Source organism: Pelecanus crispus, chromosome Z (assembly GCF_030463565.1).
Source record: "Pelecanus crispus isolate bPelCri1 chromosome Z, bPelCri1.pri, whole genome shotgun sequence".
Taxonomy (NCBI): Eukaryota; Metazoa; Chordata; class Aves; order Pelecaniformes; family Pelecanidae; genus Pelecanus; species Pelecanus crispus.
Window position 1 is genome coordinate 45698153 of NC_134676.1, and position 23307 is coordinate 45721459.

Below are 23307 nucleotides of genomic sequence, written 5' to 3' on the forward strand. Positions count from 1 at the left end.
TGTTTTGCTGTTGATAGCAGAGATTCACGAATCACATGATGAGGAACAGAATAAACAATTACACGATGTACTTGCTGATCCTGGGCAGTTGTCACTGTTAGAGCCTTAAACAGTGCCAGATAAAGACCTGCAGAAAGAGTGCTTTGATACCTGAAGCAGTACTGAAATCACATCCTCACCCCCAGGATAACAATACCTAAGTGTAAATACCTGTCATGTATAATTTTCTGTCAGCCTTTATTCAGCCTGCCTCTTCTTTATGAATAATAGAACATAGCTATAAGTTTAAAAATAACCATTGGAGTTTCTTGGCAGGAGTATTTTTAACTCCTATGTATGTCCTAATGTAATTCACAGAGTGTTCTTAATAAAGTCTTGTACCAGCATGGCCGGGGGCATGGAGCAGGGGTAAAAAGGAGCAGATGGGGCAGGAGTTGCTTATGGCAAGATGGTTTTCAAAAGAAATGTCCATATAATGAGACAGGAGGGTTGTAAAGACATTAGGATGTCTAATAAGTGACCTCAACCCCAGGTCTCACACCCTTATCACTTAACATAATCACACATTTCTTTTAATTAATAATTTTCGCTCTCATTGGTCAATGAATGCCTGCTAGTTTCAGAGCTGACTCCTGATATCCTTAGGCGGTATCAAGTCTGAGAAGTGGCACTAGGGCACCAACAGAACGGGTGGGCTGGAGGCGGCCAGGAACAGCAGCATAGCGTGTATGGAAGGGCAAGCTTCAATCTGAAATGAGAACCTTTCAAAGTAAAAGAAAACGGAGGTGTAACTGGCTTTATGGCAATAGCTCATCTTCTGTTGCAGAGGACAATGGATAAACAGGGAATATGCATGATTTCAGTGTCACATCCGTAGCAATGGTTTATTGTAATTTATGCCATTGAAGGTTACCTGTCTGTAAATAACACAAGGCATTTTCCTGTTGTTATGAGAACTGAAATACCCTAGCAACATTACAGCCTTTTCATCTTTATTAATTACCCAAGACATATATAATTTGGAGCTTAAACACACTGTTTCAGACAGCACAAGGCTTTCGGTCTTCTTAGGGCTGACAAGGTAAAAAGCACCTGCAACAAAACCTCTGGCAGAAAATCCACATAATGGCATTGCAAATGTTGATGTGAAAATCCTGTCTCAAGCAATGCCAGCCATGTAATGTCAGATGTAAAACTTCAGATCAAATGCAGGTACTGACACAATCCACTTCTTTTTGTTAATATTATATAAAGTAAGTTGCTTTTGTTTAATAATCAGGCCTCTGTCTCTACATTTGCACTGCATAAATCAGAGTTAGGGATTTTTACATTTGTCTGCATGGAGAAATGAAATTTTTGTTTTTCCCATCAACCATTCTCACTATTTTTCTTGTTCTCATAAAGTGGGATTTTCACTGGGATGGGTGCTAATTGTTAGAATCCACCATCTTGAAAGGTATGGCTTTTCCTGTAGACTGAAGATGGATGCACAAGGTCTGATGTGGAAGAGCCTTTAGCTGCTCTTCTGGTGTTTCTGTACGCAAGCGAGGTATTCCTGCACATCATCTGGAGAACCGAGTATAAGAGGGACTCTCTGGTGAATACTCTCAGGTTTCACATCCAACACCGCCTCAGTCCCTGTAGTCGCTATCCCACCTGCCTGCTCAATGATGAAAGCCATAGGGTTGCACTCGTAGAGAAGTCGGAGCTAGAAAGAAAGAGGGAACACATAATTGCCTTTGGGGGAAATTACACCAAAGGACCTACCAGAACCTAACCTTCCTTTTGTGGTTTTGGAAAATTTTGTACCAAACATCAATTGACCTAAGTAGTAATGTCTCTCTATCAGCCCCTCCTTCTTCCCTCTCCTCCTCTCACTTCCCTTCACACCTTCTGTTTTGAGGACCAGTGTACTGACCCTGCATCCAAGCACCACCACCATTGTTTCCAAGCTCACATACTGATGTACAGCATCAGTGAAGCTGTGTTTTGTAAAAAATATCAAAAGTAGCTGTCAGGCCACAGACATCAGCAAAACAGTTAAGCCGGCTAAGTTAACAGTGCTGGGAAAGAAAAGCCAAAATCTCTTCTCATGTACAGGCTTTATCTGTTACCTCAAAGCTTGGGGTAATCGCATTGTGTTTGGTCAGGATATTTTGGAGTTTGAAACTTGATGCTCCCAGTTTCAAATTTCAGTATTTGATTGCAGCCTTCAGAAATGTGAATAGATACTAGTGGCCTGAACCCATCCAGATAGTGACTCTGTTTTCAGAAGTAACTGCAGTAATTATTAAAAGCAAATTATTAAAAGCACTTTTGGTTTGGACCCTGGTATCTGTTTACGTCTTTAAAAATATTACCTCTGGGGTGCCTGTGTTCTGGTGAAATGCAAACTTATTTGGCACATACACCAAAAGTTTCTGTGTTTAAAAGCTGGTTACTTTTTAACAGACATTATTTCTGCAGGTTTAGTTGAATCTTTGCTGGCCTATGAAGTACTCACATACAACAATGTTAGTACACATTACGTTTAAAGGGCTTTTCGTATGTGCAAAAGAGTGTTTTCTGGGGGAAAGGAAGCATGACAGAATGCAAGTGTATACAGAGATAAAGAAATAGGTTGGACACAGGACTTTACTACCCATTATTCCTTTATCATGCTGTTTGTAATAAAACCATGATATCACAAACTTAAATAGCACATATTACCTTCATTCTTATCTTTAAAGCGCACTGAAGTGCTACTTCTGGTACAAGAGCTGCATCTGACAGGCAACATAGGACCAATAACCTTTGTTGTTCTCATATAGAATTGTTTCTGGGCGTCATATAGAATTGTTTCGTTTAGGTTGGAAAAGAACTTTGAGATCATCAAGTCCAACCATTAACCTAACACTACCAAGTCCACCACCAAACCAATTAAGCGTAGAGTAATAATTAATTTCATGTTTCCTGGCTTGGTGGCTGGATTATTTTTTAATGAAAGTAAAACTAGGAATTATTAAGGTTGGAAAGGACCTCTAAGATCATCAGTCCAACCATCAACCCAACACCACCATGCCTACTAAACCATGTCCCAAAGTGCCATGTCTGCACATTTTTTGAACTCAAAGGATGGTGACTCCACCACCTCTCTGGGCAGCTGGTTCCAATGCAAAAACCCTTTTGGTGAAGAAATTTTTCCTAATATCCAACCTAAACCTCCCCTGATGCAACTTGAGGCAATTTCCTCTCATCCTAAGATGAGATGGCCATGCACACCTTAGTACATGGCCAACTTTTGGAAGATCATGAGCTAGAAAACAACAGTGGTACCACTGTGGAACAATGTGTTGAGTTTCTTGTTGCTTAACTGTGACTACATGGTGTAAGGAAAGCAGTTTTCCTTTAGGTAGTAGTGCAATTGCACATAGGGGTCTTCCGACGGGATCTATCTTCAGACAGGTTTAACATTTTTTATGTAGTAGAGAACTATAAGCCTTGAGTTCATAAAGAATATTATTTAACATATCTGATTTGAAAAGAGGGTCTATTTGTTGGCTGTTTCTGCACTGCTTATTGAGCATTTTGTTCTCATTCTTTCTTTAACTTAAAGAAGGAGCTCTATATGCTAGGGCCTACATGCATGTCATTCACATTTGCTGTAAAGCCTTTGGATCAATTCCAGTGACATTTGCTTCCTCTCAGCTCTCTATCCAAGTACATAGACTGTGTTTCAGGGGGGATGATGATCAGGGCACCTGCCACAAAGGCATTATCTCTCCAATGAGAAGAGGTTTATGTGAAAAAAACTGTATATACCTGCATGAAAGGGAAAGAAGAAAACTTTTATTTGTAATGTTAGTACAGTTTTGCTTCTTTCATTACTCTCTCTACTATGGCAGGGCAAGCCAGATCAATCCAATAGTAAGTGTAGGCTAACTCATGTGGAAATCTTGATTTCTATAAAATTATAGTAGTACTTCGTACATTTGTTATTGTATTCCATTTCTCATCTTTTCCCTTCAGCAATGGTTTAACACAGATTTCAAAACAAAAAGTTTAACCCACTTTGCCCACACACAGCAGATTCCTTTTCTGTCTCTTGCTCTGATACACAAACAGATCCACATTGTTTAATGGGGTTTGGTTTTGGTTTCTGGGATGCTGTGTCAAATATTTAAATCAAATTTGCCTGGACAAACATGCAGACATTTTCTGTTGTGTATTCTGAAGAGAATGCTTCTCCTGTTCTCCTTGTTCCCTGGACCACTTGGACCTGCTGTTGTTACGATAAATACACACTCACCAGGATGGAAACAGTAGTACTCTGTCACTAAAGAACTGTAGACATCAGGGTGTCGTGATACCAGCATGGGAGATGGGGCAAGTAGTTTTATGAGGGTAAATTCCTGCACATACCAGCCAGGGATACAAAAACATTTGAATAGAAGCTTTTAAGTATGGTATTGACCAGGAAAGAAGGTTGTCTTGGAGTTAAAACACCATGACCAAACTATGATGGATTGAGCCAATCGTTTCCTAAGTATCACCTGCAGGTTACTGGTGGTCCACAGATCAGCTGTATAACCACATCTCTTTTAAAACATGTTTTTTCAGAAGTTTGATAATGAGGGTATCTGATGCTGTAGGACAAAAGTTGAAATTGACCATGGCCCAGCAGATTCAGGGAGTCACTGTATTGCACTACACTGCATTAAGTCATGATGTGTTTTGTATAGGTGTCCAAATGGGAAATCATATTTCCCCAGAATACTGATCTCAGCATGCATGAAACTCACCTTCCACTGACAGAGTCTTTCAGAGCAGTTAGTAGAAGCCTGTGTTTGCAGGCTGGTGATAATAAGCTCAGTACCTTTTGGAAACAGTAGGTAAGCAAGCTGCGTTGTCTAACATTGGACAAAACCCTTTCTGGACTTCAATGAATCCCACCTAATTGCCAGTACAAAGTGCAGAGGTCTTCCTTAGGCCTGTGTTGTTTGATACTAGCTGTGCATAGGTATCTCAGTGGGGTTTTATGGTACTGAAATGTTTCCCTTTAGAAAAATTAACAAAGCCCTTGGTTGCAGTGAAAACCATTTGACTAGTTTGTAATATAAAAGCACACAAATTTCTTTCTAAATTTCTTGCCTAAATTTGATTGCTGACCATCATATCCATTAATAATTTTCTCCAGGGATGGAAAAATTATTATCTGCTTATATATCTAAACTATTTCTTTGCATCTCTGGGAACACCAGAGGTATTAGGTTGACTAAGTTCACCAGATAGTAAGTCAAATGATTTACCTTTCCTTTAGGACTCTTCTGATTAGCAGGATACATGAAGATCCCACCATACATCAATGTACGGTGAACATCAGCTACCATGGAGCCCACGTACCTGGCACCATATGGGGAACTGCCATCCTGAAAAACATAAAGTAAAGCATTATCTACCAGGCTAGACAGGTGGTAGCACGGCAAAATGTAATTTTGTTGTAAAACAGTAATCAAAGCTGCTTAAATCGATGGCTGCTTATGGGCACTGTAAATGCCTAAACCAGCCTGAAGCTTAAGCCTTTTGTAAGTTGTAGTGATCACCTATGGGGTTCTAAAATAAGCACTTTAAAGAGCTGCATTCACAGTATGGGAACCAGGGTGCCTGTAGTTTGAGTGCACAATTTGGTATCAATCCCCAGCCTATGAAAAAGCAAGGTCTGCAAACAGTGAGTGAAAGCTTCTTCACATCATCAGAACAAGGTACTCATTTGACTGCTGATCCTTCACTGGTTCCTAAGCCAGGGCATGAGGAAGGATGTCGCTTTTCACTACATGTCCAGATGGTTCCCAGAGGACTCCAGCTTTTTCTTTCTAGTTTGTTTGTCAAGTTGTGAAATTGGTCATAGCCTTCATTCTGCAGCTTAGTTGGGGAGGTAGCAATTTATTTATGAATGTAATTTTCCTTGCTCTCAGCTTAGAAATTAATGTGTTGAAGGAGAGGTCATTTTAGTGAGAGCAATCAGGGAAGTATTCATAACAGTCTTAGGTTTGCTGGTCACAAAAATGATAAGGTAGGAAATACAGAAGGCAAGCAAGGTCTCCTGCACAAGCAGAAGTTATATACACCATGTAAGCTCCACCTGAGAAAAGCAACACGTCACCATACTTTATGAAGGGGAGATACACAATACAAACGTAAACTGAAGGAAAGCTTTTTGCAAGCTACTATGCCAAGAAGTCTGTTGCTCTTTTGATATCTCTCACTCTGTCTTCAATGAAGCAGAGGAGGGATTTTTGCCTCCCCCAAAATTAGTAGAGACTGGGACTTCATGAACATTTAATACACATATATATTTGTGTATTGCAATGCTAAAAGTTTGAAAAGACCTCTGCATGTTTTTTCTGCCTGTTGTGTAACAAAAGATCTTAGTACTTTCTACAAAGCTCGCCTTGTGCTGATACTGGATCCAGAGAAATACATAGAGAACTTGTTCAGCATTGTCAGCTCCAAGATGTTCAGACATCACAAGTTAGTCACCCTTCCCAGCAAAATCATGAGGTTAGCTGGGATAAAAAAATCCACAGTGGGAGGAAAAAACACAGATAGAGATAAACGTAATTCTATTTTGAAATCACTTTTTCAAACTGTTTTATGCAACTGTGAAATCTTGATATTTATTTTCTTTTAAAATGGGAAGAGATTCTGCTAAATTGCACAATATAATGCAACAAAATGCTAGGAAGTTGAGTCCTAAGCTGCTAAATATAAGACTTGGATATTTGATATAGCTGGTAGTAAAATTGGAACAGAGAACTCTTCCAACCTATGTAATAATGCTTGTTTAACTGTGCTTGTACTGTTTTCCACTATTCTTTCTTCTTGTACACATTAGGACAACTATTGAAAATTCAGAGAAAAACAAAACAAAGTGTGAAAGTCATGATGGATAAGACACAGCCTGGCCCTATTACTTCCAGGCACAACTGAACTATACTTTTAAGTATTTGATCCCTTATTGTTTATGGCTTACCCTCAAATAATTACCTATTTAGACTTCCAATGATAGCTTTTCCATCTCACAGGGGTTTGCACTTGTGAGTCTGCAACTGTAAAAATCTGAGGTTGGAAAAAAACACCTGAGGAGGTGTTAAAGAGAGGCCAAAGCAAATTTGCAGTTTAAGAAAAGACAGTTTTCAGGGAAAGATGTGATTACAGCTAAAATTACCTTTAAAAATACAAAGGAAGAGCTCTCTTTTATGGTTTCAGAAGGTGATGAAGCAAGTCTTAAGAAAAGTTTGTTAAACATTAAGAAAAATCATGGTGTATTGATCATAAACAGGCCCTGAAACAGACTACTAAGGACTGCTTCTATGACATTATCAAATAAGGAGTCTGCAACCCACATGTATAAAATTAACTCTCCATGAGCTGCACAGCTGAGCCACCTGTGTACAAATCATCAGATATGTTTTGGATGTGCTGGATTTCCTATTCATGTGCAGGTCATTTACACAATTTATGTGTACATGGGCACTGTTATGTGAAGTTGATGAGATGCCACTGACAATTTTAGTTGTTTCTCACCCTTAGAGAAATTCACCTGCTAGAAGCACAGTGCTGAGAATGTGCTGAGAAAAAAATAAAGAGGAGAAATTCCTCCATTCTGGTACGGTTGTCATTTGAACCACAGACTGAAATAAAATTTTCACTTCCCTTAATGTCCAGCTACCTGCATGGGAAGAATAAACAGTCCTTTTAGTTACTAGCAATGTTACTTCTTGTTTCTCCAGTTTGGTCACTCAATAATTTTTCTTACAGATGAGAAAGCTAATAGGTGTTGCATGTGTGTTGGCATATTGCCCAGGCTTTCTTCTCAAACAAAATAACAGAGCATGAATGCCAGGGAAATTCATCCCAAGTTCTGAGTAATGCCAACAAGCTGTGTGTTTGTCCAGTGAGCATTTTGCACTGGTTCGGCTGATGCTAATGAAAGAGTTGGAGAACCTTGATGTTCCTTTGGTGAGCATCCATGGTGGTTGAGTAAACTTGTGATTGCTTTTCATTTCACCCTTTCCACAGCTTTTCTTTACTTAACCCAGAGGAACAAAAATGGCTTATAACAGATAGGTCCTGTGATTTTTTTCTTTACAATGTGGTGGAAGCAATTTTCTCACTTCTTTGTTCTACTGATTTCTGACAGCTATGTTCCTCCACATCAGAACAAGACCATGTTTTTCTTGCATAATTAGGATGACTAGGAGAGTGTGTGTTGGGGGGAAGTCTTTTCTACAGACTACAGCAGCAACGCCCTGCATCCCTCCCTCCACATATAGTTATGGTGGCAAAAGCAGAGTGGTTTTATTAGCTTTTGTGTGTCACTCAGGCACAGCTGGGCTGGCTGGCAGAAGAATGCTTCATGCTGAAATGTGCTGTTGATGATCAGTTTTTGACAGCATTGCTAAGACAAATCCTTAACGAGGGAGTCTCCATTGCATACCTCTCAATCAATAAGCTGTGATAAGACCCAACTTCTCTTGTGGTTGTAGGAAGCAAAGATAAAAATGGGTGGAATAGCAAAGTACAACAGTGCTCACAGCATGTTTCTGAGTTCTACCATCAGTGAACCAGTGCCAGCTAGAGGCTAGGGCCCTGCAAGCATTACTGGAGGAATAACCTACTTTGGGAAGGAATTAGAGTGAAATTTGTGCAGAAACAGTTCCTGGCGCAGCTGTACCCACTGTACAGTGCAGACTGCAGTAGATGTGTTGCATTACAGGCCACCTTGCAAATAGCAGCTTGCTTTTCAAGCTGGTTAAGCAGCAGGAGATTTTGTGATGCTTAACAAAAAATTAGCTTTACTCGGGACTCTCATTCCAGAAGACATGTGTCTAGACAAATATTTCCCACTAAGATCCACATGGCAATGGTAGGAGGTCTACAGCTGACCTGCAGAACAGCAGCACTTTTCCAGTGCATTTAATTCAGAATTGATGCCTTAAGTGAATGGTGGTCCACAAGAAGCTTTGAGAGTCAACATGGCTTTGTAGTCCAAAGTGTCTTATCTGAGATGCTGTTGTTAGATAATAAGGGAAAATCTCTCCTCTCCATATAAATGGTTGATTTGTAATGTTTGGTCACCAATGACAGTGATACGGAACATGGGACATGTTGTGGACAACATCCTACTTTGCCTGTTTTGTTTTTAACCTTTCAGTTCTCTGTGGCAATGTTAGAGAGTCACCTGAACAGCATGTTGACCAAGAACCACAGGAAGGAGGAAATAGAGGTAGGATCGAAGGAAAAAAAGGGATAAGAAAGTGACAAGTATCTGAAATTAATGCCTAGTCACTTGGCTTCTAGTGGCCAGAAGACCATAGGGTGAGAGTAGCTGCCTGGGTAAGAAGGGATCCCCCATGCCCGACACCTCAGTTCCCCCTCAAGTCACAGGCAGGGGGTATCCAGCAGATACCCCCCACTGCCCTTCTGCATGCTGAAGAGAGGAAGACAAAGACCAAAGCTGTGCAATTCTCCACCTGGGTTTTGTAGGGAAGGTAGGAGCATCACCAATGTAGCTGTAGCTGGTAAAGTAAGGCCAGGAAGCAGGTTTCATGCTATGGAAGGGTGGCAACACCTTCTCTCTCTCCCTTCCACAATGAAAATATAACATCCTTTTTAAATGAAGGAACTGAGTCATGCTGTTCCCAAAACTCAGGTTCATAACAAGCTTTCAGACAGGCAAGGCACTTACTGTGCTTTGTGGCCATAACATTGGTGCCTTGGCCCTTCTCACGCAGATGACCCTACGTCTCAGAGCAGCAAAGCAATGTGCTTGCTCAGCACCCTTGAGGAGGCTTCCCCTGCTCCAGATAACCTGTGCACTACTGTGCCACTTGCAGTAGAATAACAAAAATACTTTCTGCCAACTTCTGTTGCATGAGTGCAACAACACTTTCAATAGGTTTTCCTCAAATGAAGCACAGATTTGAGATAAAATAGTGTTTGCAAATAAGGTTTTTCCTGTATGTCCTAACCTAAGGATTTAGTCAATCACATGATAGAGCTATCATCACTGAGCCTGTGGTGAAATATTTCTGTCTGGCCTTTCCACTGAGTTTGAAATCTCTTCAGTCTTTTTATAGTTGCCTGGGGTTGATTATTTCTTTAAGAGTTTGACTTTGAACAACACTTGGGTGGTTTGCAAAACCACAAATTCATACATCTAGTGTTAGTGCATTATACTGAATACATAGCTCAGTGTAACACGAGCAGAATGAGAAGCACAGATCTCCTTCTCTTTCCCAGCTGGATTCGTTTTCAGGAAGTATGAAAGTTGTGTTGTGGGCTTCTGCTTCTCTTGCAGCTGGACTGAAAGCAGACTTTGAAGTTTCAAAATAACCTCAAATATTCAAAATGAATATATTTAAAATGCTGTGATGTGACACCTCTGTAGTGGCAATCTGGATAATATGGAAAAGAGGTTTTGGTAAGAGGTCAGCATCGCAGCTATATCCAATGTAGTAAATTCATATTTTCAGCTCAGAAGGACCTTCTCACAGAACTATAGTTTAAACTCTTACCTGTTACATTTCCCTTATACAGCACCCTGAAGTTTTCTACTGGATACATTGATTTTTACATGAGCCCTGTATAAGTATTCTTAATAACTAATAGCTTAAAAAAGAATCCTATGGCTTTTTTTAAACAAGAAGAACATTAAAACCAGTTTCCTGGCCAAATTCAGTCCTGAGCAGTTACATGTCACCATATTTCATTGTGACTTACTGGTCACATAGCCACACTTTCTAGAGAGCTTCCAGCTTTCCACATTAAGAGCTTATGTTGTGTCCTCCTTGCATTGACTAGAGGCCATACAGAGCTGTATGTCCCCACGAAGAAGTTCATCAGACATGGGATGTTCTCATCTTTATCTCTCTGAGGGATACAATATAATCCTCTTAACAACACAATATAGTGAAACTGTGCTTCACACCTTTTTTTTTTTTTTTTTCCCAACCTATGGGTTGGTTCATGCTCCGTATGATGCAAGGAGACGGTGCAAGAGTGATACTGCGTTTCTCAGATGCGAGCATGTACAGGAAGGAGAAGGTGACACCACCCAAATCCCTGCATGCACCTTCTGGGCAGTACGTGGAATCCAGCCCAAAATGCCCAGCTGCACACACAACTGAGCTGCATATTCAGATAAGCTAGAAAACAAGGGTACCCCCACATTTTGCTGGCACAGTTTCAGAGCTTTGTCGAAAAAAATGTTTCTTCATGTACAGCACATTTTCTTCCACACAGTGATGAACAAGCTATGAATTTACATACCAAAGTCTGTTATAAAAGATGTCAGGGCACCAGAAACCAACACATCAGATATACATACCCAAAATGGACCTGATGACACGAAAGGGTTACATAGGCCTGAACTCAGCAAGGCCTTCAAATCCTTTCCTGTTGGCCAGGACTGTGTAGAAGGCAGTGCTTGCCAGTCCGCTGTACATTGGGTACAGAGTGCTAATATTTTCTTACCTCAGGGAATTTCTTCTTTTGTAAATATTCTGTCATTGCAGGATCAAAATACTTTGCATAACCTTCATTGAGACTGTAAATCTTCCCTTTCTTCTTGATTTTAACATCTTTGTCCACCAAAATAAATTCACCGAGCCCCTACAGAAGAACAGGATAGACCAGCTATTAGCAAGCCGCAGAACATTTTGTTGATTTTCTGTAACAGTTGTCGCACGAGAGATGGCAGAAATGCTAGCACAGCTTGGTCCTTTCAGCACCAGTCTTGTGTACAACTTCACAGTATTTCAAACAGAGCAGAAAGCACAAAATCTGCATTAAGTTCATGAAAACTTGTCACATTGGTAGTATAAACAAAAGGCAATTCGACTGTAATAGCATATCAAATGAACACCAGTCAGCCTGGAAAGCAGATGGATCGTGGATCTCTGTCCACAAAACATGAAGTTACAAATTAAGAAATTACACTGTCTTCTGATTTTTGAACTGTTCTTGTCTGTCTTGTCTAAATATCTTAAAATGAATGTGGTCATCTGCCCTCAGGTGTTGCTGTCTGCACTTTGAGTGCAGCTTCCACCTTCTCTTCTTCTGTCTCTAACCAGAGCACTTCAGCTCCCAGTTCTTCCCTCTTGGAATAAGCCTATTTATTAAGGTCAAAAGGAGTTTTGATAATAATGCAACTTTTATCAAAAAGAACTCCTATGTTATTGCCCATGTCTAGTGCTGATTTCTCAAATGCGCGACCTCCTTCCTGCATTCCTCCAGTAACACTTATTGGGCTCCTGGGCTGGGCACAGAGGGGCGGCACATGTCTGATTGTGTGCATGTGGTTATGCTTTTGCAAATTGTTGGGTATGCAACTTAGAGGACTTAGCCATAAAACTAAATTGCACTCAGGAAATTAGACATCAGTCTGCATGAACTGTACCAACAAATGGTCCTTGCCACAGGCTAAACACTGAACATGCTGAGGTTCTTCTACAGTCAGAAAAAACATGAACAAGAAAAATGCAGGAGTCCTTTAAGTGGAGGCAAAGACACTGTTCAGAGTAAATTTTCTTAAGTGTTTGTGCAAACCAGCAGTCTGGTTTGAATGAGCACTGTTTCAAATGCTATTTAACTTAAACTCTCTCTCAGTGGGTAGGAGAAACAAACAGAGGTATTGCAACCAACATACTCATGTATTATTAAATACTTGTAAGGTGGAGGTGGGATGCTCCAGGATGTGGGTAGGAAAAGGAATTCTGTAGATTGCCTAGATTACAGAGACAAGGAGTAACAAAAATGAGTAAACTCAAGCACAGGAAGCTCTAAAAGATAGTGGCAATGTGATTAACACCATGACTGTACCGGATCTAGCATGAAGCAGTCCACTCCTTGCCCTGTGGAGAGGGCGACCAGTGTAGCACTGCCATACAAGGCATAGCCTGCAGCAACAATATTGCGTCCGGGCTGCAAAGCATCTTTTTCAGAGGGCTCGTCGTCTGTTTCCTGAGGAAAAATTACCATTGGACTGAAGGTTAAGTTCTTATAAGAAACAATAAAAAGAACACTTCAATAATAATGTGGGGCAAATTTCCTTTTTGTGTCTACGCAGGCCTTTGAAACAACCAAAACAGAGATTGTTCCCACTAGTTCAGGACAAGTTTGGTACAAGTACATGTGCACGCTGGGACAGGACGTTGGGAGTTTGTTATTTTATACACGTCATGCAATCAATACGATACCTGCAACAAAGCTCATACTTCAGCATTACAGCCCAGTCTATTAATTCAAGATCATCAGAAATCTGAGACAGAACAGAGGTACTAATTTTCTGTAAATGTAAACATAAGCTATCACACTGACACCCCTCAGAGGGAATAACTGTGAGGTGAATGTAGTAATTAACATTATAGACAAATTTCTTCCAGTAATGTAGAATTAAAGGGTAGATGGTGCAACATGATGGAAACAAGATTGTGCATTGGTCTCTGCTGGTGAAGAGATGGGTAACTGAAGTGATATAAATGTTCGTATTATATATAAAATAACAAATGCATTTGCATATGTAATGTAGGCATGTGCAGGTATGCACATTTAACTCTAAACAGAACATTCACGTGGCATTTTACGTGAGGCTTTTAATGAATTTCCGAAACTCATATTTTGATTTGGCACTCTGGTTATCACTGAACAACAATAGCTCAAGAGGAACTGGTGCAACTATTTCCAGCCAGCTCTGGGGGTGTGCCTCAGCCACAGCTTACAAGAGTTTGAGTGGTGGGTTAAGAAAGGGGAACAGCCAAGAGTACTTGGGAAGGCTGGCTCCAGCCTTCACCTCCTGGGACTACAAAATGAGTAGGGACTGCTTGATACTAATATTTCCTTAAAAGCTCATCGGTTGTGGTGGGTCTTCTGTGGATGTTTTGATGGTGGTTCACGAGGAATTAAAATGAAATTCCCCTCAGATTCTTTCTTCAGGCCCTGGTTTAGCGTTTTATTGTTCCAAACTCAGACAATTTCTCAGTGATTGCATGGGCTTAATTAGATTGTGTAGCAGCTAAATAGAAATAGCAGATCTATCCCAAAATATCTGGTTAAAAAAAAAAAATCAGTGAAGACTGTTTTGTGTAGGAAATAAAATGTTTGATGGATATTGAGTAAACTCTTTAAAAAATCAAGAATGCCTTCCACAGATACTTTCCACAGGAAAACACCTCTCCTCCAACAAACAGAGAAATTCTCTGCTGTTACTTATGGCATGGAGCTCTCAGGCTGACCATGAGGGTCCTTGTAAGGTGGAGGGCTAAGGGTAACCTGGAGATTCTGTTCATCATTTTATGCCAAAACCTAGAGGAAAACTGAGATGTGGGACACCAAACCTACATCTTTCATGGCATATGAAGACAATGATTCTACATGAAAATGTTTTCATTTTCAGCTGAAAGATTTTGTTGCTTTTGTTACTTATGCTTACTGTTTTTTTAGCTGTGTTTTGCTCAAAACTTATTATTATTATGTTGCCAGTTCTTCTGTGGAGAAAAAAAAAAAAACAGTTGCCAACCAGTTCTTCATGGGAGCTGAAATATAACATGTACAAATACATGTGGTATGCAGTCCCTTGGAATTACTCTATGTCAAGCTGCTTATTCAGAGAGGGTATAATGCACCTAATGAAAGAAGACTAGTTAAAACCCTTCTTTGTATACTCCAGAGCTTTGAATACTATTAGTGGCTGATCCTTTGTTAAATAATCTTTTACAGAACCAACTGTTATACCCTACATAGCATCTTCTCTTTCAAAAATATATCCCCATGGCACATACATCTCAACATCAATCAAAACCAATGGTTGTCTAAAGCAGACTAATTATTTGCAACATTAAATGCAGAATTAAATGTATATTTACACCACTAGTTGCAAACATATTATGATTCTCCTAGCTTTTGTGTGCTTTCCTCATTAAATAAAAATTAATTTTGTGTAAATACAATAAAGAGGTTTGTTTTATAAAACATGGTGTATATACAGTATACATAGCTGCTGGTTATATATGATATTGATTTAAAATATATTTTTCTGAAATTGGCTTTTCAGTCCTATCTCTTAAATGCATTTTCTATGTCTGTATGGCTGAGAAACCACATATTCATCGATTATTCTGAAAAAACAGAGGAACTCCTCCCTCGGGACATGGACAGTTGGGCACAATTCGCTTGTTTTTCCATCCTTATTCACAACTGTGTTTCTAAGAGCCAGCTTCCACAAGGGAGGAAGAAAGCTCAGTTTCAAACAAACATTTTGCAGAGCTTGTTAGAATGTAAAAAAGCTAGAGATCAGCTGATATTTCATTGTTAGGACTGCAGGAGTTTTGTCCTGCCAAGTACCATGTACTGTGAAACAAACCAGAGAACTGAGCTGGCTGGTAGACCCTGAGAGCTGCTGAATATTTTCACTTCTTTCTGGTGCACAGATGTATTTCCTTTCTATTATATTTTGACTATGAGATGGCGGTAGTGAAATCTCTTTAGAGGTCTTTATGCAAAGCACTGAACAGGCAGAGGGGCGGCAGAGAAGCTCTGACAAGCGTCAGTAGAATTCCTTTGGCTTGTTGGTATGAAGCAGATGAAACAATGTCCACAGAGCCTGGCTGTAGGGGTACCCTCATGTGGTATCTGAGTTTGAAAATTTTTACATGTATGATTTGCCTGCATCACATGACGGATCTCATCATCATCTCATCAGCACTGGGAGCAGCTCTGGAAGGATTTGGTTTCCAAGTCTCCATTTGTACCGTGTGTTTCATGAGTATCCTTTGAATTTGCCCTGAATTCTTACACCTTCTCTGTGAGTGACCACATGGAGGGGAGGACATTGTCCTCATGACAATGAAGGGGGAGGAAATAAAATGTCTCTGAGGCAGTGGGCAACGTTACCCAGAAATTAAAACCAGAATGAAACAAACCAGCAGATTTTCACAGCATGTAAGTGGAATATGAATTAAGAGTTGTAGATTCAGTTCAGTGGTATGAAAAATTAGGAAGAATCCAAGAAAAAATACTTATTGTCACCACATCCTGACACTCCAGCAGCTGAGAGCTCCTCAGTAGCAGTGACTGTCAAGGTCCTATGCCTTGCTCTGGTTTCTGCTGATTCAGCAAGGCTCTTCCCTCAGCCCCACTTTTCTGATGTTTCTGGTCTTTTTAACAATACAACCCATGATTCAGAAAGCAAAAGCCAGGGGGAAATTAAATAAACCTCAGATGGCATTTATTTCCCAGCGGTTTTTCTCTAAGAAACTGGTGCAGTGCTTTTCTGGCAGGAGGCCATGGTACCTGCCACCATGGTGGTGGCTCTGGATTGGGAGCAGCCAGAGAACCATTTTCAGGTTTGAAAAGTATTGGCTAAGTCTGGCCTTTATAGAAAAGTGCTGATTATCTTTTTTTTTCTTAAAATGAGGCAAATATTTCAGTTCTGGATGGTGTGCCTTTGGAAATGAAGTTCAGGTGCTGAGGAAATGCAGTTAAGGTGCTGACATGATGAGAAAATCAGTCATGCAGTCATCTGAGAATTGGAAGGTACCAAATATCAGACAGGTGCTGTGGATCATCCTTTGGAATTACAATTGTTCTAGCTTTTCTAAAATTATGTTCATGAACCCTAAATGTCTTGAAATTGTATTTTCTTTCTTAAGTGATTCTCATCCACTGGGATAAACATCTCACTTTTATTCCTTTCACAGTACCCTTCACTAACAATCAATGAAGCTCTTATTATTATTTCGTTATTTCAAAGGGTTGGAAGTTATTAGTGTTTGAAGTTAATACTGTTGCTATGAAACTGTCTTGTCTGAGAGGAAGGCGCATTAATTAACGAGTACTCTGTACTTTCCATTTTAATGGAAAGAATTATGCAAGTGGAAGTCTAAAAATTCAACATTGTTTCTGACTTTCCAGGTAAAATTGGTAAGTTGTTCTTGTAATTGACAAACTATGCTTCATCCTAGCAGCAGGGTTTTCATTTGTGTATGAAGCATTTGTACAAAGCAATGTAATTTCTTTTTATGAAGCGCTGAAGTGTATCCACCCACATGAAAACCAGTAACTTAGAAACTGTATTTACAGCAAATATGTTAATATATATTAGAAAAATAACAACTACAGAAGGATCAGAAAATGAAGTGAAAACTTGAACATTTGGGAATGACATGAGTTCTTTGGGAAATGTTTCTATTCTGAAGCAGAATCCTAGGGAAGACTGGGCAGTCCATAGTCTTTACACACATTAATAGGTGAGTTAAAGATGGTAGAGAAATCTAATCTGTATTTCAACCTGCTAAGCTATATTAATCACACTGAGCATTTGCCTGTATAGCTACACAGAGTAACATAACACAACACTTTTAAACAGAAAGCTAATGTTTAGTGTTTGTACGATGGTGCTTACTGCCTTTAAGAATAGTGGACAATACAGCTATTGCCTACTGTAAATGTCGGGAGGTGCTGTAGTTTTTTAGGCTATCTTTAGAGGGAGAAATGAAGAGGGTGGGGATCCCTTTGCTTACCATAAGGGCACGTGACACGGATTGCATCCATACAGCTAAGCTCTCTTCCCTGCAAAAAGCAAGGTGGTAGGTGGTACTGGAGGTAGTCCCTGGGCTGCTCTTTCCAGAAGCCATACCCAGGCATCGTCTCAGTGTTGTCTGGCCTGGGCTGCATCGGTGAGGGGGATTTGCACTAACCATTAACACACTGTTATATGTCTTGTGCCACGACCCTGTTAAGATTGTGCCGTAAGTATTTGGTTTACTAGTAGATACGTATTCTCAACAGTGTATCACCTACCAGAAATGTAAAAAACAAGGACTAGCCAGTTGAAAATCGTGAGTTAAAAGATGAGAGCGGACTTCGTATGTTTGAAGTGTAGTGTCTGAATCTGCAAAGTCTCCTTTGCAGTCACAAGTACTGTGAATGTTATTTCACAATAGTGATGGCTGAGGGTCTCCCATGGTCATATGACTGTGAGCTCAGGCTTTGGGAAAAACACCAACTGCTGGGAGATTAGCAGTCAAATCACAAGACTTGGCATGACTCTTAACTATTAACGTTTGTTAATTGGCTGGGCAGTTGCTGTTCTGTGCAGCCCCATGGGAGCAGACGTGCTGGCAGGGCCCCAGTGGCTGTAGGTGATTGCTTCCTTCAGCCTCAGGTGGCCTCCATCATTAGCATGCTTATAAATCCCCATCTGTAACAGGCATAGCAGCTTGCACCGGGAGGCCACCACACTGCTAACTGTGACACAGTCCAGGCAGTGACCGTCAGCCCTCCCCAGTTATTATCTGGGAAGACAAATACTGTGATTTGTAGGCACTGTGACACCCCTCAGCTCTCCTGCAGCGAGTAAAGCCTTGCTGAAGGAGCTAATCAGATGCATGATGGTGAGAGGGGTCTGTGTAAGTGCCTGTGTGTCTGGAGGAGGTCAGTGCTGCCACCTAACAATTTGACAGGGCTGAGTGTCCCCTTCCTGGGAATTCAGGCAGCATTTTAGCATACATGACTCTCAAGTGTTACCTCTTCTACTCTTTCTAAGGCTCTGTTGATCCCAAAGACACTTAAAGGACCTAGGAGAGAAACTAAGCAAGTTGATATACCCAAGACATTTTGCTTTCACCAAATGAATCGTGCCATGTGTGCTTTGTTCATCCTCTTACCTTTTTGTAGATAGCAAATATTGTTCCTATCGGTGCCAAGCAGTCTATATTGGATGAGCCATCAAGGGGGTCAAAGCACACCACATATTTACCCTAAAACAGAAGTGGCAAGGTAAGCATTAAATGATATGTAGTCTTGCACTATTATTTCCTTCTACTTGACAAAACCCATGTTTTATGACTGCATTTAGCCTCCAAGTGCACCTGACATGGCTTGCCAGAAAAGGCTGCACTGTTGACCCAGCTGGCCCTGCAGCACAACACCCACTCCCTGCAGGGCCTGCCAGAGAAGTAGGAGATGGCATGTTTCTGCTCAGACAGCACAAAATCTCATGATAGAAAGGAGCAGCCCTCTGCTGCTAAGCAATGCAAGAAATCGCTTGAAAGCGAAAAGACTCGTTCTGGAAGCAAGCATCTTCCTCGAGTAAATAGGTTTCGTTTTGTAATGTTTTGTTCTGCATGAAAGGATTTGCCTGTGATGTGAGGTTTGAGGGTAAAAAGGCAGAAAGAAAACATCATGGGGAACGGGTAGGTTACCTCAGTGTGAGCAGTATCTCGCTGCAAGAGGATCCCCTCCTGGGGGAAGCCTGATGAAGCAGTCAGGTGTTTCCTCTGGACATGTAACGTAAAACCCAGTTCTGCCAGCCTTTCGTCTCATTTTATCTGCCTAGATATTAATGTAATCTAAAACCGTTACACCAGCGGTCAGGGAATGTAATGGTACACTTACACCTGGGACCTGGGGGTGTGTTAACAAACTCCAAAATAATTACTCTCCCCCCTTCACAAAACTTTAATAATAATTTTACCCTCCACAGCTCCTTTAGCTGTGGAAACCATGCCATCCACGAGAGTTATTAATCAAAACGATGCAGTAGTGGTGCAAATTTTCTGAATTCCCCCGGGAAGTGTTGGTTTTGGGGCCAGGCCCATGTTTCATACTTGAAACAAGAGTGCCACCTGCTGCTGCCCGAGCCCATAACCCCCTGAAGGCAGGAGCTGCACAGACCCGCTTGTCTTTCGGGACGATGATGGCCTCCTTGTTCTCCTCCGTGACCAGGACACAGGTGCTATAGGAGGACTGGAGCATATTAATCACCAGGTGGTTGGATAATACGTCCAGCTTCTTCACTTCATCACCGGTCACGTTCACAGTGCCAGCTATACCAAACCTAAAGAAAAGTAAAAATATCAAGAAACCTGAGGGAGGCCAAAGTTACAGGCTTGTAGCAAAAAAAACAAGTCAGGGCGGCTCCTTCCTCTCATCTTCCCATGCCTCTAACCTTTGGATTAAACTGCTAAGGTGCATTAGGAGCCAGTTGCTGCTGCTAGAAAATAAAAGCATGCATGAGAAAGAGAAAGGGCAATGGCATAGTTTTGGGGCATTACCTGGGTCCTTTTTCTCCTGCATGGATGTTCTCCAGGCCAGGAGCAGAACCCACAGCCAGACCAGTGGGTGCCAGGCTTCCCCAGCAGACCCACGAAGCAGCTAGCAGCAGCTTTGAGGAAGGAGAAGGAGCAGTTAGCATCTGCTTTATTTTCTGCCACTGGCTGCTGAGGACTCTGTGATGGTCCTTTAACCCACATCTGCTCAGTCCCCAGCCACTCCAAAATCAGAAGCTGTAAAGACACCCCCACATAATTCCCCATGCTGAACTGTATCTCAGGATCAAGGTCTGTTTTATTCAGTGATCCTCAGCTGAGTTAGGATGATGCTTCTGTTCCCTATCCTGATTTTAGCAATACAGTTATGATGTAATATATAGTAGTATACGTATTTCTGTGTCTTACAGTTGAGAAAGCACTGTATAGACCTAATGTGTGTGGTCTGGGCATCTTAGAAGTATAATGGATCATCCAGGGAATAGATACATCATTTTTATTCATTGGGGGTGGGGGGGTGGCGGTGGAAGAAGGAGTAAGGGGCAACTAATTAGTCCCTAGGACATTGGTCAGCAGCAGGCCTTAGTTGGGGGCAGGGTAGGTCTTTTGTCTTACTCATAGTTCAAAGCTGCCTGAGCTTTTCAGAAGTATTGAGCATTTTGGGCACTCTATCTTGGAGTGCCAAATTTGAGATATTGGAAAGTACCATGATTTGCAGGGAGTGCTAAGCACCATTGCCCAGTTAGTGTGTTTTCAGGCACATTCTCAGCTCAAGTCTATGGCTTGGAAAAAGTCCTCCTTTACTTTCAAATGGCAAATTTATTAAAAATTCCTGGTGATCTCTTTGAAGAAGTCACATCACAGTTTCCTGTTTGGAGGGTCTAGAAAAATCAGAGCTCTCTAACTGCACAAATGCAGAAGGATGCAAGCCAGTCGCCATGGTTGAAAGTTTGTCATGGGAAATTCTGAAAATTCATGGTTAGTTGCAGTAATTTGAATGGTGCGAGTTACTCATTTTTGTGTTTGGATACTTTAGATATTTCCAGTTCATCACCTGAAACTTTTGTTTATAGAGAGAGACATTTGCTCCTTAACATAACGGATGTTTTCCTTCTGAAGGGAAGATTCATCTAGCACAGTAGCTGTGTGTCCTGTAGGCTACGTGGCTATTCAAATAGAGGTTCTCCCCACTTATTAAATACTTCAGAGGTTGCATAAAGAAAGGTAAAAATGAGATAAAAGCAACTGTTCCTCTAAGTCAGGGAGGCAAAACAGCTCAGCCTCACCTAGTAAGTACAGAGACAAACTACAGTTTAACAGTTAGGGCGTAGGAGCCTAACGCTGCTGTTAACTTTGAGGATGTCTCATGTCCTCGCTACATTTTATGGTCCATGCCTGTAAAGTGAGGGTGATAGTACCAAGACATTGAATTCATGATTTGCAAAGATCATTGAGGACTTCCACCAATAATCAACAGAAGCACAAAAAAACCCCAGTGTGTCATACATTTTGGTGTTTCCACTGGCGAAAAAAAATAAAAAAAAAAAAAAGAAAAAATTACAAATGTTGTCTTTCTTACACAAATATATTCCCTGTCTTTTTTATGCATGTGTGCATATGTGCATACACAGGCATGTACAGAAACATATATTTCAATACACAACAAAACCTGTATATTTAAATGCATAATTTTATTAGGACCCTCCAGCTCTCTGAACTGCTTTGGATAGATCCCCAGTAAAAGAATGATACTGATGTCTATTTCACCTGGCTGTGTGAGGAACAGCTCAGTTCATTCCAGGCTTTGCTAAGGCAATTCTTTATTCCATTTGCTAAATCACTAGATTGTTATGTTTGATTTTCATATAGGGCCTTTTAAGACTGCCCACCTGTAATCCTGATACTACTTGAGGAAGGAAGGGGAAATACACTCATGCACGGCAGCATATGGCACTTTTCACAGGACTGTTGCTTTAGACTGTTGCTTATACTGCAGTCAGGCAGAACATCAGCTTCCCGAGATACACCAAGCCCTGATTTGCACAGCTCAGCTCTGGGCTTGGATGTTAGCAGAAAATATCACAGTGGGATATTCTGCATTAAAAATACCATGGTGTGATATTCTGCAAATTCACAGTAGATTTAAAAGTAGATCAATAGCAACATTTACAAGGGATAACAAAGTGAGCAGTCATTGAAGTCCTGACTTATATTTTATAGTAAAATATTACAGAACAGCAGTTAGTCTAAATGTCTATCTTGTTCCCAATATTAAAATGCTCCAGAAAGAGAGATCTCCCACTTCCCACTCTTGATAATCCAGGCTCTGACATCATGCCTACAGTCACTCAGCTTAAAAAAGACACTTCCAATGTATTTATGAATCCCTGCCTTCTCCCCAGCCTTGCTGTGCAAGCAGCTCTCTTTCTACCTCCTCCTTCTCCTCCTCCTCCCCATATTGCTAGGTAGGACTCACATGTGGGCAAGGCCTGCCTTTCTGACTGCAGAGGAAATGGCCTTTATAGCAGTCAGCATGGAGTTGAGCAGCTGTGTCAGCTCCCCTGTCGCTCCTTTAACGCGGCGTCCCTTCTCCATAACAAATCGCGTGAGCGTCAGCATATCCGTTTCGAAAGGAGTTTTGTCGGACATTTTTGCTGGGTACCAGAGTTGCTATCTTCTCAGCTGGACGAGACACTTTCTTGCCGTGTTGAGATCCTGGGTAGCTGTTTTATTTTGAGGCGAAGCTGTTGGCTGCGTTGCTGGTCATAGTTTATTAAGATATTTCTGAGACCATGTGATTGAGTGCTCAGAATAACTGCACCCCAGGCTGGCTCCACAGCTCCTCCGGGCTGCAGGAAAGGAGCCTGAGATGGGACTACAGCTGAGCAACCACTGCTTAGCTGCCCTCCCCACACACTGAAATTAGTGGTGTGCAGATGTAGTAACATAATTCTAATTGTGCGTTAGACTGCTTATAATGCAAAACTCTCACTGGCTGCTTAGCTGGAAACTGCTTTCCTGTAGCTGCCACTCAACAATGAGCTCAGCATAGCCAAGGAAAAGCACACAACTTGCAAGGTACAAGAATGAAGGCATGGGGCATCAGCAACCATGGGTGCCATAGTGCCCCACAGCAGAGCACCCACCACGGTGTGACTCCAGGCAGTGAAGGTCCCTTCCCATAAAGCCTTAATCCCTGCTTGCTCACCCCCTTTTG

At 41.2% G+C, this 23307-nt stretch overlaps 1 protein-coding gene across 1 annotated transcript; it reads right to left on the reverse strand.

Annotated features, from left to right (window-relative positions):
• Positions 1 to 1513: 1513 nt before the first annotated feature.
• Positions 1514 to 22739, reverse strand: LOC104036131 (fructose-1,6-bisphosphatase isozyme 2). Its single transcript, XM_009489649.2, has 7 exons — positions 22567 to 22739; positions 19717 to 19879; positions 18708 to 18800; positions 12865 to 13005; positions 11518 to 11655; positions 5289 to 5408; positions 1514 to 1708 (listed from the first exon to the last, which is right to left on the reverse strand). Exons 1-7 carry the CDS (start codon positions 22737 to 22739, stop codon positions 1514 to 1516), a joined length of 1023 nt encoding a protein of 340 aa, XP_009487924.1.
• Between the last annotated feature and the right edge of the window lie 568 nt (positions 22740 to 23307).